General features: G+C 39.1%; 1 protein-coding gene across 1 annotated transcript in view; it reads right to left on the bottom strand.

Annotated features, from left to right (window-relative positions):
• Positions 1-15,053, bottom strand: part of mmel1 (membrane metallo-endopeptidase-like 1) — a 31,636-nt gene extending 16,583 nt beyond the window's left edge. The window contains exons 1-10 of the mRNA XM_041778711.1: positions 14,958-15,053; positions 7,010-7,189; positions 6,342-6,386; positions 5,951-6,010; positions 5,693-5,854; positions 5,527-5,607; positions 3,318-3,413; positions 2,595-2,713; positions 637-702; positions 187-321 (exon numbers count right to left, since the gene is read on the bottom strand). Coding sequence (XP_041634645.1) covers positions 187-321; positions 637-702; positions 2,595-2,713; positions 3,318-3,413; positions 5,527-5,607; positions 5,693-5,854; positions 5,951-6,010; positions 6,342-6,386; positions 7,010-7,166 — 921 coding nt within the window. The 5' untranslated portion in view covers positions 7,167-7,189; positions 14,958-15,053. The remainder of the gene's footprint in view (positions 1-186; positions 322-636; positions 703-2,594; positions 2,714-3,317; positions 3,414-5,526; positions 5,608-5,692; positions 5,855-5,950; positions 6,011-6,341; positions 6,387-7,009; positions 7,190-14,957) is intronic.
• Between the last annotated feature and the right edge of the window lie 1,338 nt (positions 15,054-16,391).

The raw sequence follows: 16,391 nt of genomic DNA, 5'->3' as shown, positions 1-16,391 counted from the left end.
TTATACTCTTGACAGGTACAGAAATGAAGGTTAAAAGCCTGGCTGATTGCCTATACTCAAACTAAATATGAGCTGGTTCTCTCATTTAATAGAAGCAGAGAGCAGGTGCTCATTTTCATCTTGTCATTATTCATTTTCTTTATCCCTCTTCACACAGTTTGATTTCTTGTTCTGTCTGGCACTCACATTGGCAATGTCTGTCTCCAGATCCAGCACTTGCATCATTTCCTCCCACACGCGGTCGTCATCCTGAGTCAAGTTCCTGTCCTCTCGGGTTATCTTTGCGATGGAAACCATGAAATGAAGGTAGGCCTCCCGAACCTGTGATGCAATCAAAAGCTATAAAACTTGTTTTCAGAACAAATTTAAGGTTGTGTCAGGACAGCTAATGCCAAAACAGGGAAACAATGTTACTAAACTTAAACCAAAGTTTGTTTTCCAAAGTTTTACTAATTTGAACAATTTCAGTTACTTCAACTTGATGTTTTATGTGCCACTGGTTGTTAAAACCCACAAACATATTGCCATTCACCTCAGTTGTATAGGGAAAACCAAACTTCTGCATTTTAAGATACCTAGTTCAATAGGGTGACATGTTTTTTTCCATTTCGGTGGACATGTCCTTTCAGGCCATACCTTTTTGTAGTTTCCGTCATTGAAGTAATAATCTCTTGATGGCATTCCAAGTCCTGGCTGGTCAATCTAGATAGAATGTAAGATGTTTTTAAGCATATTTTGTACATAACCTTATGACATGAATATTTCAACATCTCAACATTTCAGCAGTGTAATTTAAATTCTAGAACCACCGCCTGGCAGGCTGTGAAAGTACAGTGATGGATCAAAACCACCACCCCCAAAATCTAATAAGCTTGAGTGGACATTTGGGCAAAGTTTAAAAAAGAAATCCCCCAACTGGCTCTACAGATAAGGGTTTACAAGCTTGGAATAACTATGAGACTCAGTGACCTTACTTTGAACCATTACCTCCAAAATTTCACCAGTTTGTCACAGCATTCTAGGCATTTCCTGTTCACACACAAGGAGTGAATACAGTGCCTAAAAAAGTACCAAAAATCCCTTTTAATGTTTTACCCTTTTGTTGATTTTATAAAAAAAATCATGGTCAATGCAAATTGGCTTTTTTGACAGAAAAATTACAAAAACCTCTCTAATGTCAAAGTGAAAACTGATTTCTACAGAGTACTGTCAATTAAAAATTATGTAATGTAAAATAAGTGATTGCATAAATATTCATTCCTTTAAAGTGACTTACCCTATTAAACAGAGGTCCAGTCAATTGGTGCTAGTAGTGTCACAGTTAGTCAAATTGGGATCACCTGAATGCAGTGAATGTGTTTCAAGTCATTGCAGTATAGAGACATGTGTCTTGAAGGATCAGTCTCTGGTTTATCATTATTCCTGGCTACCATTGCATCATGGAGAGAACAGAACACTTCAAGCAACTCAGAGAAAAGATGAGAGAGGCCACCAAGACACCTGTGACTTCACTGAAGGAGCTACAAGCTTCAGAAGCTAACATGGGAGAAACTCTGAATACAGCTGTTGCCCATGTTCTTCACCAGTCAAAGCTTCATGGGAGAGCAGCAAAGAGAAAGCCACAGTTGAGGGAAGCTCATATTAAATCTCGTCTACAGTTCGCCAAAAGACATGTGGGAGACTCCACGGTCAAGTGGAAGAAAGTTCTTAGATCTGATGAGACAAAATGGTGCTTTTTGGCCAACAGACATAATGCTTCTTTTGGCAGACATCAAACACACCATCCCCACTGTGAAACACGATGGTGGCAGCATCATGCTGTGGGGATGCTTCTCGTCAACCAGCCCTGGAAGGCTTGTAAAGGTAGAGGTAAAATAAATATGTCAAAATTAAGGAAAACCTTGGAGGACAATGTTATTCAAGCTGCATGAGAATTACGGCTTGGGAGAAGATTTATTTTCCAGCAAGACAATGACCCAGAGCATACAGCTAAAGCTACACAGAAATGGTTTAAAGACAACAAAGAAAATGTTCTACAAGTCAATTAAAGCCCAGACATCAATCAAATAGAGAATTTGTGGCTGGATTTAGAAAAGGCTGATCATGTCAGATCCCTGTGCAACCTGACAGAGTTTGAGCAGTTTAGCGAAGAAGAATGGAGTAAAATTGTAGTGTCCAGATGTGCAAACCTGATTGAGACCTATCCACATAGACTCAGTGCTGTTATTGCAGTCACAGGTACATCTACTAAATACTGACTCGAAGGGAGTGAATATTCATGAACTTATTTTACATGACATATTCTTATTTATTGATGTCACTTTTAAATCTGTTTTTACATTGACAAAGAGATTTTTCTGTATTTTTTTGTCCAGAAAGCCAAATGAAGATATTTTAATTTAAAAATGTCTTGTCTTTGTGGCCAAAGGCTGATGTTTGTTTCTTGTTCCTAAACCACACTTTAAAATATACATAGTTGCTCTCTGTCTTTTCATGGGATTTGTTTCTAAAGAAAAATAAATAACAACCAATGACTGCTGCGTGACAGTTGATCTGTAAATGGTTGTTTGTACTCCAGTAGACAGCAATCTTACATAAATAATATGACGTCGAGAGTCACGATCATCTGTCCACACATACATGTCCAGCAGAGTTTTCTTGTGGAAACGTCCAGTGAGGGTTGCAAGTGTGTCCTCTAGGCTCCATGATTCCTCTGCAACAAGAAGACACAGCTGGTTCTTAAGTTATACACAGCTTTGGCGTGAAGAGCTTTTCAGCATGGCAGCCAGCAAAACCAGACCCCCTCCTTTCCCTCTTCTGCTCATTTAAGCAAGCTCTCTGTATGTGCAGATTTATTTATTTAAATTTATTTATCCAGGAGAACCTCACTGAGATCAAGAATCTCATTTACAAGAGTGTCCTGGCCAGATGCAGCTATATGCAGTCAATTTGGTCTGAGCCACTGTCCATGATTACATTTAAACTGAAGTGACAGAAGCCAGGAGCTTTGGGAAGAGAAGAGTAGACTATTTAAAGCCTCCTCCTTCACAGTCCTGAGTGAGGCCCCGCTCCTCTGCCCACTCATCACGCTCCACAACTCCACACCTGGCTGCTTAGCTGAGGAGCTTCGTCCAGCCTCTCCATCCTGCCAACAAAGCTCGTACTCAGCAGTTCACTGACTACAAATATAGCCCCACGAGCTCTGTGTGAGCACGTTTTTGAGCGGAGATGTTTGTGTGGATGTGTTGCATGTGCACAGCATACAAGACAAACTGTAAACACAAATCAGAGTATAGTTCAGGGGTATTTCTTCATACCTGTTGTGATGTTCCAGTCATCTGACGCCACAGGCCAGTCTCCGACACTGTCGATGAGTTTCAGAAGGGGCTGTGAGTCCCGCTGCTCTATGAGACCTGCAGGGTAAAAAAAAAAAACTTCTTATGAATATGTCTTCACAGTGCATTTCTGTGACAGTACATCAGTAAGTCATGATGCCTTACACACAAATTGATTTTGTGACAGTGTGGTGTCCTTGTCTGTTAATTTACATTTCGTTATGGCATTGCAGAACTACAAGAGAGCACAGCAAAGACAAACATAGTTTTAGCAAGACTTGACTTTCACATGACATGGATAAGAGCCTTCACAGTGTTTAGACAAAGATCAACATCTCTATGACGGCCTGATCGCTCTGTCATAAGGTCAGAGGAACTGCCTGTAGAGCTCAGATTGTTGCAAGGCACAGTTCTAGGGAAGGCTTAAAAAACATTTTCTGCGGCACTGAAGGTTCCCAAGAGGACAGTGACCTCCATAATTCTCAAATGGAAGACGGACTCTTCCAAGAAATGGTCACCCAGCCAAACTGAGCAATCAGCAGACAAGGGCCTTAGTAAGAGATGTGACCAAGAACGCGAAGGTCACTCTGACTGAGATCCTGTGTGGAGATGGGACAAATTTCCAGAAGGCTAACCATACTGCAGCCCTCCACTGATCTGGGCTTTATGGTGAAGTGGCAAGATGGAAGCCTCTCCTTAATGCAAACCACATGAAAACCCACTCGGAGTTTGCAAAAAAAGCACATGAAGGACTGTGAGAAACAGGATTCTCCTGTGTGATGAAACCAAGATTTAAATGTTTGACCTCAGTTCTACAGGTTATGTCTGGAGGAAACCAGGCACCGGTCATGACCTGCATAATACCATCCCAATGGTGAAGCATGGTGGTGGCAGCATCATGCTGTGAGGGTGTTTTTCAGCAGCAGCGACTGGGAGACTGTTCAGGTCTGAGGGAAAGCTGAATGGAGCAAAGTACAGAGCTATCCTCAATGAAAACCTGTTCTAGAGCGCCCATGACCTCTGACTGGTTGGCGTCAAAGGTGCTTCAACTAAGTGCTAAGGGAAGGGTCTGGATTCTTATGTCAATGGGCAATTTCAGTTTTTTCTTTTTAATCAATCTGCAAAAAAAAAAAAAATCTAAAAATAAGTTTTCCCTTTGTCATTATAGAGTACTTAGTGTAGATTAATGAGAGAAAATTAATTAAAACAACTGTAGCATCAGGCTGCAATGTAATAAAATTATAAAAAGTTAGGGGGTCTTGATATGTTTTTTAACTCACTGTATAATTGCTACAGTTCACACAGTGGGTGGCATGTAAACAATAAGAGACCAGTGGGACGGAGACTCAAAATTCCCCTGTAGCTGGAATGATGTCAGTTCATTGACTGAGTACTGTTGGGCTGCCCTTGAGCAAGGCACAGAACCCCTAACTACTCTTGGCAGGCTCACTTATGCAGCCCTTAAATCTGACATCCCTGCATTAATGCATGACCATAGCATCCTATTTGTGCATGTGCATGTGTCAAAGCTTATATATGTGTAGCATGTTTATAGTATTTCTTGCTATTATTATCATCATTTGTCTAAAACTGAAAAAATCTGACCTACCATCTTTCAATGGATTGGTTGAAATTTCTATAAGATATCGTTCATGCAAAGGTTATCTTCTCCGCTTCTCATCCAGTCAAACCCAGCATGTCTAACCTATTGTTTATGGCCAGACTTTATGTGATTTATAAGAGTTAAAACAAGAGAATATAACATTTTTGTCCCCTTCAATAGCTTGCTGTTATTACTTTTCTTCTTCCTTCTTTCAACCCTTTGTTGCATGAAAGATAAAAGGTTCCAATTTTCATTTTTCAATGTTTAAAGCCAATGTTACTTCAAAAGAAGAGAATGTTTCAGGAAGAGCAAAACTGCAAAAGATAATTAAATATCCTGTTATTCCCTCAAAATGTATTTTTTTTTCATAAATAGAAGGTTGTAGGAATAGACTTAAAGTACCAACAAAGCTCCAGTAAGCTTAATTTTACTTGTATTAATGATTTTGTGTGTTGCATTTGCTATTATGTTACAGCAACTGCACAGAGCTGTATTTCTTTTACACTGTTGCTCAGAACAGATTTTCTCGCGAGATCTATCAAGTAAATCTAACCAGATTTAATGAGGATTGCATGAAGAGATTCTTACTATCGTTCATGCAGGAGCCATACAGGATTTTGGCCTTCTTTATTGCGTCTCTGTCCTGTTCACTCTTTGTTTCCAGAACACCTGCAACAAGAAAAACACATGCAGATATTTCCTCACTCTCAGCTCCAAACTCAGTCACCCAATGACCCACGTACACTGAGCTGACCTTTGAGGACAATCTCCAGTTTGTCCCTCAGAATGTCAAAGACGCTGTGGCGGGAGCTCGTCTCTGGGATGACATGTCTCTCCAGCCAGCCCCCGCAAGCATACTGATAGAAGTTATCGCAGGGCTTCGCTGACTGGTCCATGTTCTGGAGGAGTCGAGCAGCTTTACAGGGACAAAACAGAGAGATAGGAACCTCAGCTTTAATGCATGCATCTAGAGGGTTCTTTGTTTGAGTGTGAAGAAAGTAGTTCCTTTCACCTGCAATGACACAGTCTGCAGTCGTGCACACTTCCCTGGGGCTAGAGCGTAACAGCTGACCTGCAGAAATCAGAATCAACGATTTTAAGAAAGCATTTTTGATCAACTGCACCCATGCTTTGAAAATCAAGATTTTTCTGTGTGCAACAATAAGTCATTTCTAAAGCCTTAATCCATGCTGCTCTTTCCATGTGTGTGTGTGTTAGAGAGGGACAAGCAATGTCTGTGTCAGCAATGACTCTGCTCACTTTTGTGTGGCTCTGCTGATGAGGCAGTAAAGGGAATTACAGTATTACAGGGTGACTATCAGAAGTGCAACCTCCAATATGACACATGCCAACCCACTTATCCCGCACTTTATACTCACAGGCTTAACACAACCCAAGCTCACCTTCACTTGTTGAGCTCTTTGACACGCTCGTCCTGGTGGCATGTTCTAAAATGAATGGAAGGAAGAAGGGGTTAGAGAACATTTGCCACATTTAAGATAACTCTGTCCTTATTTGGAATGATCACTGTAATGATTTGTAACATTTAAGATCAGAGAGATGTTTAAGTCTTGTGCATCATTGTATTTGTGCTTTAAAAGTCCATAAAGGTTCAGTATTTTCTTCTTTTTCTTATATATATTTTGCAGGGCTTTTGTGCCTTTGTTCAGAGAGGAGGACTGTGGATAGAGTTGGAAACAGGGATAAAAGAGTAGGGGAGGGACAAGCAGGAAAAGAGCCACAGGTAGTACAAGGGGTGCGCCTTCACCATCTGCAACCCAAAAGTTTAGTATTTTCTAACACATACTCTAAACAAGAGCCTTGAGCTGCTCGTCAAAAGTATTCCTGTAAGTTGGTTTGGAAAAGCCTGTACTTTTAAAAATTCTTTTGAGTAAAATTAACCTTTTAACCGTTATTTGAACTCATGCATCAGTCCTGCAGTTCTTGAGCTTCCCTAGGATCAGGATCTTTCTCAGTGTCCTCACAAAATCAAATCAGACAGACACTTGTCAATACCGCTGCCATCTGTAAAATCTACATCTTTCAATCGTGAGCCTGGCAGAGACATTACCTTTCACCACTGACGTGTAGAGGACCACCAGCCCAGCCAAGGCACAGCTGACCAACAGCAGCAGCACTGAGAGACCGATCTCTGCAACAGTCCAGCGACGCTTCCCAGGTTTACTCGATTTCTCCATGATATCCATTTGGCTTTCGGATTTGCCCATATTCCTCCTGACGACTGCCGGCTCTGTAGGAAAGACAGCGTGTGAGTGTGGGATGGTCCAGGCAGAGAGCTACCAGTGTGCATATTTATCTATGTGTGTGTGTATGTGTGTGGGCTGTGCAGTGATCCAACGGTAAACTGTGCCAGCTGACCTGCAGTGAGTGAGCTTCAACTGCTGAACACCTACAACTACTTCACTGACAGGAGTTGTGAAACTGCGTCTCAGTGCATGAGGACAGTTTGTCACTTATGGTGCTTTACTTTTCTAAAGTGGCTGTTTCAGCTCAGGTTTTCATTTGAAAAGCCCTCCTCACACAATTTTTAATTCTGCTGCAACCACAAAACTGGACTTGTTCCTTTTCTTATCCTTCAAAACTTGAGTTTAAGTTAGCCATGAATGTGCAGTGAAGTAGAAGGGTAAATTGCATGCCATAAAAAACATCATTATATTTACATGCATGTGTGTACATATGTGCAGTACTGTGCAGAACTTTTAGGCATGCTTGAGCCAAAAATTGAGCCTGAACTAAGGCGTAGATGTGGCAAGTATGCTGCCTGAGGGCGCCATCAGGCAGGAATGAAGATTTACACAACCCCCGTCGTTCTCTGGATGTCCTTGCATATTACCAGGCGTGCATGAAAATAAACTGTTGAAAAAAAAATAAAGTCCCCACATTTAGGGTGGAGTGAGGAGTGTATGTGGTGAAAATACGGCCTTTGATACCATCTGGGTGGGTTTAAGGGTTGCCATGAACCCCTGGTTGTGCTGTGGATGTCCCAAGGGCCTGAAAACCCCTGGTAGTCTCCAGGCGTATTACCAGGTGTCAACAGGCCCTGAAAAAAGAGATGTGGTCGAGCTTGACCTTGGCTGCAGAGCGACACGTGTCGATCTTGACTCTGGCCTACTCCAGGTGTGAGTGGGTGTGGGGTACATTGGGGTCTGTGATGAATACTTAGCCCCCTAAAAAACTTAAACTTATGCAAACTACTGTATATACACCATACAGTTGACCATGGATCACCTTTTCTGTAAGCTTTATGAATTCCTCTCCTTTGAAATAAAAATGCTTTTGTTTCATTTGGATTTTTGTACTGTCTTAAAGTGATGGTAATTAACCCTTTAAAGCCTGAAAATGTATATTTACAACCAGAAAATTCAAATTTTTTGGAACTGAAATGTTTATTTCACTTTCTAATGAAATCCAAAAAAATCTAAATTTCCATAAAATTTAAAATATATATTTTTTGTATCTCATTTGATTCATTAGGTGTTGTCGGTAACTGATAATACACTTGAGGGCATTTTGATCATTTATCTGATTGTATTCAGACGGTTTTTTTTAGTCATTTATGATCATATTGATTAGGTAGAGGTATCATAAAAGTATCAAATATGATACAACAGGCTTTAAGGGATTAACTTACTGTTTGGATACAGACCTGCTTTTATTTTGAAAGTATATAAAAACTTTGGGTGGATTGATGATTATGACATGGACTTAACCATGGAAAAAGGAACTTGCTTTGGATTGAACAGGATAATAGGGGAACAGTAAAAGGGTACATTTTTGATTACACAATGATGACGTCTGACTCTTCCACTGAGCTGTCTGTGAGTTTTTAAAAGTGAAATGAGACTTTAAGGAGTAGTGGTGGTAGACTTATTATACATCACTGAGGCTACAGGGAGATGCTGACGTGGCTTAACCAAAGTGACCCCACTATAACTATGGGTGGTTGAGGCAAAGTTGAAGTATAACCATGAGCAGACTTATATTTTAATTGTTTTCTAAACATTATTTTGATTTCAGCTTAAATATCACCAAATGACCATGTTTTATTTTGAACTGAACTACCTTCACGTCCTGTGATCCCCCCTCCCAGTCTCTCAGAACCCCCCTGGAGGGTTCTGAGCCCCACGTTGGGATCTACTGCTTTATTCCCACAACAATATTTCTGTGTGCTCATTTTAAAGAGGTCATTTAGTAGCTGTCTTTATTCACCAGGCATCATGACATAATAAAGTTTTCAAGTTTACACTATATCTGTTTTCATAATCCAGCAGTGCTGCGCAGCTATGATCTATTTTCCCATTGTAAATTCAGCAGTTGTTCGATCAGTAATGTTGTGCTTGGTCCATATGGTCTGGCCCTAACACCATATGATGTCTTGGTTGTTAAAATGATTAGTTTACTTAATAAAAACAATATCTCTCCAGGGCCCAGCCCACCTGTTTAATTAGCTGAAATAATTCAAAACATTTGTTCTGTGTTTATTTCCAACATTATTTATCATTAAGCTCCATCTGTTCTTAATAAAATCTTTGACAGGGGCTTTACTGAATGTGACTTTTACTCTAGAAACAATTTAGGGAGCAGTAAATTAACCATTAAACTTACTTTCACTGACTATTGTTGGCTAAAATATCTGCCCCCACACACAAACGCACACACCAGGCCTGTAGTCTTACTTCAGAGAACTAATTTCTATGCACAATAATTACGTATGTGTGAACACAATATTGCAAATGAGCATTTGTGCAGGGGACAAAACGACAATCACCAATGGCTTTCAGCAGCATTGCTTTGCATCTATTCATTGTGCAGCACCTGTTTCTCCATAACCCGCCCCATCGCCCTATCATTAGGTCTGACAGGGGCCGCGCTGTAAATCAGATGCTCATGCTGCTGTGCCCCATTAGCCCTGCCTGATGAATACTCATGGGCACATATCTGGCTCTACAGTGATGAAGAGCAGGCAGGGGCTTGTTAGAGCTTCAGAAAGTGCTTCTGAGGGCAAATCCTGTTAAACTGCATTAAAGAGGGGCCACACTTTATGGAAAAATGTGCCATAATGTACATTCCGTGTCAATACAATACAAGATCAGTTGCCTAATAAGAAGGCAGATTAACATCTTTAAATGACTGCAGATTGCGGTGATGCATTACACTTGGATTACTCCTTGTTTTCAGGACAGGAGAAGGTAGAACTGGGAGATACAAGCAAAGCATCCATGACTTATTTTCATTTAAATACAGCACAAATTAATAGGAGAATCTTATCTGTTTATTTTCAGCCTGGGTGATTTGATTTTATAAAAAGAAATCGGAGCAGGAAATTAGGTTCACATCCAAACAGTTTTATCAGATTATGTCAGCACATCATGGGGAGCATTTTTACATAATTTAAGATTAACTGCATTCAAATGAGAAGAATCCCTCTGTTAAGGAAACAAGAAGAAATAATCATGATCAGAAAACACAGCATAGCATGTCTATATTTGACTTGATTTAAAAGTTACACTGTAAGCCCTGATAAGTTAATAGAACTTAAAATATTAAAGGAAACTGATTACTGGAAAAAGTAATACTCTATGAATAGTAGCAGGTGCTCGACCATTTTAAGTTAAATCAACTCAGTTTTACTTGTATATTTAAGTTAAGTTAACTTCACTTTTTTAAGTTTAACTAATCTGCATGTGGAAACTTTCCTGCTCTAAAAATTCAGTTTAAACCCAACTTACTGCAACTTGTTTAAGTACTTTTATCAAAGCTACATGTTGTATCCTCTGAAATTTTCACTTTTATCTTTCACAGTTTAAGTTTGAACATTCATGCCACCTAAGGCAGTCTAACTTCTCTCTCCGCAGGAAGAAATACTGGAAAAATGACTGAAAGGAGCACACTGATTCAGGAAGAGCTCTTCCATCATGTTTAGCACACCATCCATGCCATGTTGAATTTATCCACAGACAGGACTTCTCTAACTCAGGGGGTAACTTCACTCATCTTGTAAAATGTCTAATGTTGTAAAACACTTTAGAAAATCTCTGCAGGTTAAAGGATGATTGTCAAATAATTTGAGTGCAATGACATATCTTAATTGATTGAGTACTGTTTACTTATGGCTACGAATGTGTTCAGTCAACTCGGAAAAATAGAGCTGAAATAGCTGCTCCAGGTTTTTAAGTTAACACAACTCAATTTTTTAAATTAATTGTCTTTATTACAGTGTATTTAACCAGTAAATCCTCAGTGAGGTTACTCTTGTTCACAAAAGAGTCCTTGCTAAAACAAGCAGCATCACATTTAAGTAAGTTCACAAAGCAGAAAAGTCACCAGTCAAAACATCTACAATCTCATGCATCTTCCTCCAACACTTTTAATCTTAAGATTACAAGACCAGCTTCTAAAGATTCAGAGATGCAGAAGCAGCGTACCTGAAACTCCTCTTACTCATTTCAAACTGCACTTTATGGACACAGAGCAAAGTAAGCCTCATGAATGAGTCACAGAGGAGAGTGAAAGTTCCAGCACTTGAATAAAATCACACAAGTATGACTAGAGCAGACTGAGTCTAGCCCTATAAATAGGGATAGGCCAATAAATTTTCCTTTGAATGGCCAATAAAGACCGGCCAACTCGATAATACAGAGCACAATAATATAGTGATTAAAGGTCTTGCATTTACTTATATCGTTATGATTGCTGTTTATATCTTAAAAACACTGTAGATCTTAGAAATAAGTGTTCAGTTTCTACATTTGGTAACCTTGTTTAGAATCTGTCAGCATCAGTGACATCAATCAGGATGTGATTTTCCGTTTTACCACACTTTAGTTTAGTCACTGCAGCATCTACCTACAGCGGCAGTGGTGTAAAATAAGTCCACCACTGCTCCCTTATGTTTCATTTCACTTTAACACTAGAACTGCCAAGGATCTATTTACCTAAAACAACCAGTGGGTAAAATTTATTTGAGTTAATTGATTTTCATTAACAGCAATGCTCAAGAGCAACTATTTAGCCACCAACAAAGAACAGTTCATTAACCAAAGAAAAAGACCTAGATAACTGGTGGATGATGATCCTTCTCATTCAAAACTGTTGTAGGACTGATCGCATATTCCTGAAACTTTCCCACCATCAGATTCTCCTTCCTACAAAGCATTGAGAAACTCTATCAACGTTTTATAATAAGGAATCTTATTTTTTGCCTGTGGTATCAACATTGAAGGTTGATCCATGACTTCTGATTAGACAACACAGTTAGAGAGAGAAGGTGTTTTCATGTTTTCATCCTTTGTTTATCTATTAGTGTGGAATAAATGAAGGGTTTCTAATGGGGTAAATTTTACCTGCATGGCAGTTCTAGGTATAAATGGTCATTGATAAAATCATCAAAATTTAAGTTATGCAAACATGTTTCTATGACAACCAAATAAACTAAAATAAATCTTTAGGAAAAGTCAAAGACTGGCGGACTTTAAATCTAGACACTATTAAAAAACAGCCTCATATTTTTTTCCTGATTTTGGTTCTAGTGTAAAAAAAAAATCTAAGAGGATAGGCTAAACATCATCTGCGTATTGTGACGTCAAACATTTCACTTTTTATGGTTCCATTATTTCTTTTTCAATCCATAGCTAGTTCTTTTTTCCCATGGTTAAGTTTATGTCATAAAATTTGATCTACCTCAGGTGTCTTATTTTCTTTCAAAAATAGCAGGTCTGTATCCCAAACAAACTAGTAAAGCTACTAAAACTAATATATGGCCTCTAATACATGGGATCTTTTTTCTTTTTTTTTGTAAATTGTATTTCCATCCCAAACTGACAAAAAATGCTACTTTCCGTTACAAGAAGCTTCCACTTTTGTCTTTGTAAATGCCTCTATGAAAAAAACTACACCGTAAAACCAAATAAGTTAAATATACTCAAATTATTTGTTGAAACTGATGACGTCAACGTTTTTAAGTAGTGCAAATACATTTTTGAGTATACTCAGGTTAATATTCATATCTTACACAAAAATCCTCAAAGAGTTAATGGAGCCCAAAACACTAGAAGCACCCGAAAGATTGAAAATGAAAGACAGTATTTGTCTAGTGGCAGGTTCCTAGCAATTTTGAGTTATATCAACTCAGTTCTACTCATACTTATGTTGGGTTAACTGGACTTTTTATTTTACACTAGGGAAATTTTCCTACACTTAAAATTCTGTTTACTCAAAGCAACATGTTAAAACATTTTTGGTAAAGCTACATGTTCTTGATCCTCTGCAATTTTCCTTTTTTTTTTTTTTTTTATCAAATAAGCTTTGTTAATCTTGAACATTTATGCCACTTTAGTTCCACCAACTAAAGTGACATCAACCAAAAGATGCGCACTAAAACAGGAAGTCCTCTTCCATCATGATCAGTAGATTATCCATTGTATATTATAGTTTCTCCCTACAGGCAGGACTTGTCTAACTGAGTCAGTAACTTCACTAATGGATGAAAAGTGTACAGTGCAAAGGCATTCTGGGAAAACTATGCAGATTAAGGGATTATTGTCAAATAACATAGTACAATGGCAAAAAAACACTTAGAATGATTGAGTACTGTTTACTTACGACTAAAAACTTGTTCAAGTCAGAAAAATGGAGTTTAAAAACAACTATTTTAGATATTAAAGTTAACACAACCTAATCGTACTGTTCTGGTCTTAAGTGCAGTGAACACTGGGAAGTGTGTTGTACAGACAACATGTAAAAATGAAATCTAAAAAGTACTGTAAATGGAGTAGTTTCCTTTAGCTGGACAGATCATGATCAAAGTAGATCTGTTTGCTGCTGACTTCTGGAAAGATAAGGCTCAGTCCTTGTTATAAGTTTTTAAGGATTGTTTAGGCCTTACATTAATTTCTTGTAGTGTTGGATCCAATCCGTTAAACCTACTCTAAAGAAAGATGACACAAACTTCTTGTCACACGTTGCTACCCAGATATAACTATGAGAGTGTATTTTCAAGGAAAAAATATGGAAGTAAACCTTTCTGCTTGACTAAAGGACCAGAGTGGTTGCTTTAACCCCTAAATCTTAAGACAAGACCCAGGGCTGAAAAGAACATATCGCTGCCACTTACTGCAGTGAGCTTGAGGTGCTAGTGAACCTCACAACTGTATTTCCATATTTATAAACGAAGAGAGACAGCAGAATAAGAATCTGCAGTGACAGAGAAAATGTGCTTCTCTCCCCCAGCATCAGCTCTGCAGAACATCTCAGTGTGGCTCAGCAGGCCTCTGCAGATGATACAGTCACACAGCACAACATTAAAATGTTATTATAATATTCAACACAAACCACTTCAGCTATTAAAGATAACTGCAAAAGTATGGGCAACATCCATCTATGCTGCATCTCCCTTTAAAAAACATCCTTTTGCAGACATTCTGAGCAAAAATTCCTCTTTCCAGACCTTTTTTTGACTGATTTAAGTTCACAAGTGCAAGTCAGCTCTGAAACTTTCAAGTCCCTCCACTTTAAAGGAGGAATGAAATGCAAATTTAAGTGTTTGTCCTACTCCATCCAAACACAGGGAGTTAGTATGAGGGTCAACAACATATATGTAGTCATGCATATTGTCAGATGTACAAGTTTTCTTACTACACTGACAATCTAACAGGTCAGTGTGTCAAAAATAAAACCCTCTAACAGAAAGCGAGACTAATCTGGCTCAATGTTTTGAATTCTCCTTGTTTTAAGCACATTAGGATTACATGTGCACTGACTGGTACTTTTTGTCTGTGAACTTGCACACACAAAACAAGGATTAACACATGCAGGTCAGGCTGACAACTCCGCGCACTTCTTACATATGCACCAGTAAAAATGTCAAAAAAGCTCAAACATCTTCATGAAGCACTTTTAAAATCCATCCAGGGCCTCCTGACAATCTAGCAATTACACTTCACTTTGACACTTGAGATCCAAAAAGAATTTTTATCTTAAAAAAATATCCCCAGGCTTACCTTCTGTCTGTATGAGGATGGTTGAAGTCCCTGAGGAGTTTCCCCCCTCCCGCTGACAGCGCACTAATATCTCACACACCCCTGCTGAGCATCCACTCAGAGCTGGTGTGAGGAGAAATGAGCCTGTGTGCTGCGGGCTGAAGGAGACGTTTATCCAGCTCCGTGTGCCGCTCGGGGTCTGAGTGAGGCAGCAGAGAGAGAGGGAGGGATAGATGAAGGGAGGAGGGGAGTGAAGCAGATGGGAGGTGATAGTACTGGATTGTTTTCGATTACAGCGCTGTGATAAGAAAAAATGTTGGGGATGAAAGTGTCATGAGGCTTATGATATGTGTCTGAAGGGGTCAAAAGGATGGGTTACACAGAGCGGAATTTCTTTTTCTCTGAGGAGGAGGAGGAGAGGGGACAATCTGTTGAGATAAAATACAAACATGTACCTTAAGTCCTCTGCAGAAAAGTGGATGTTTTTATCATCCCTGCAGCAACAAAGCTGGAGGATTTACACCTTTCTTACTCCTACTCCTTTGACCTGAAGGACTCACCTTCAGGGAGGTCTTGCGTGTGCTCTCCCAGCGTGGATCTGAACCCTGGCCTGGTGTCAGATTGAAATGGCATGGCTCCCCGGCTCATTATCAGCCTGATTAACCACGCTAATTAGCTGGTAATAAAGAGGAAGTGAAGGCCATGGTGTATTTGGCTGCAGACGCCCAGTTGCTCAGGTGGTGTTTCCTGTCCAGAAACAAATTAAGATTTTAGCATTAAAGAAGCTCTAACAATTACAGATCCCCTCTGTTAGATCATTTTAACTCACAGAAGAAGGGTCTTGAAGAATTGTTTGGAGTCGTTTATCAGCAACATGACTGACAGAGAGCAACACAGCGGGGAGTCAAGGTTTGCAACTGAGTTAATCATTTATTCATAGATTTTATTTAGCAGAGAGGAGGGCTCCTCTAATATACCACTCACTGTGGTGAGCTTTTTGCATTCAGTGCAATGTCACTTACCTCCATGATAGCTTGAAGATTGAATTTGAACAAGAGATAGATGCCAGTCTGGCACCCCTACTGTGAAAAGGTAATTTGAAATTATGAGAGATATGCACTATAATAAACATGACATATCATCTAAGACTGAGAGAGATGCATTTTAACTGTAGGTTGAAGATTCAAGTGATTTATGACACAATGTAAAATGGACTAAAATAAACATCAAGATACTGGATCTGTATACTTCTTTCTTTGGTTATTAGTGTAACTGGTGATTTTCTTTCTTTCTTTCTTTCCTGTCTCTCTTAGCATAAAACTTTCTTTAAAAACTTATGATAAAATTTGATTATTAATTACAGCCCAAATTCCAAAAAAAGTTGGGGTGCTGAGTGAAATTTAAATAGAAACAAAATGAAAATTGAGACATTTTACTACTTCCCTGAAAAACAAT

Source organism: Cheilinus undulatus, linkage group 3 (genome assembly GCF_018320785.1).
Source record: "Cheilinus undulatus linkage group 3, ASM1832078v1, whole genome shotgun sequence".
Taxonomy (NCBI): domain Eukaryota; kingdom Metazoa; phylum Chordata; class Actinopteri; order Labriformes; family Labridae; genus Cheilinus; species Cheilinus undulatus.
This window is presented reverse-complemented; position numbering and strand designations above follow the sequence as displayed.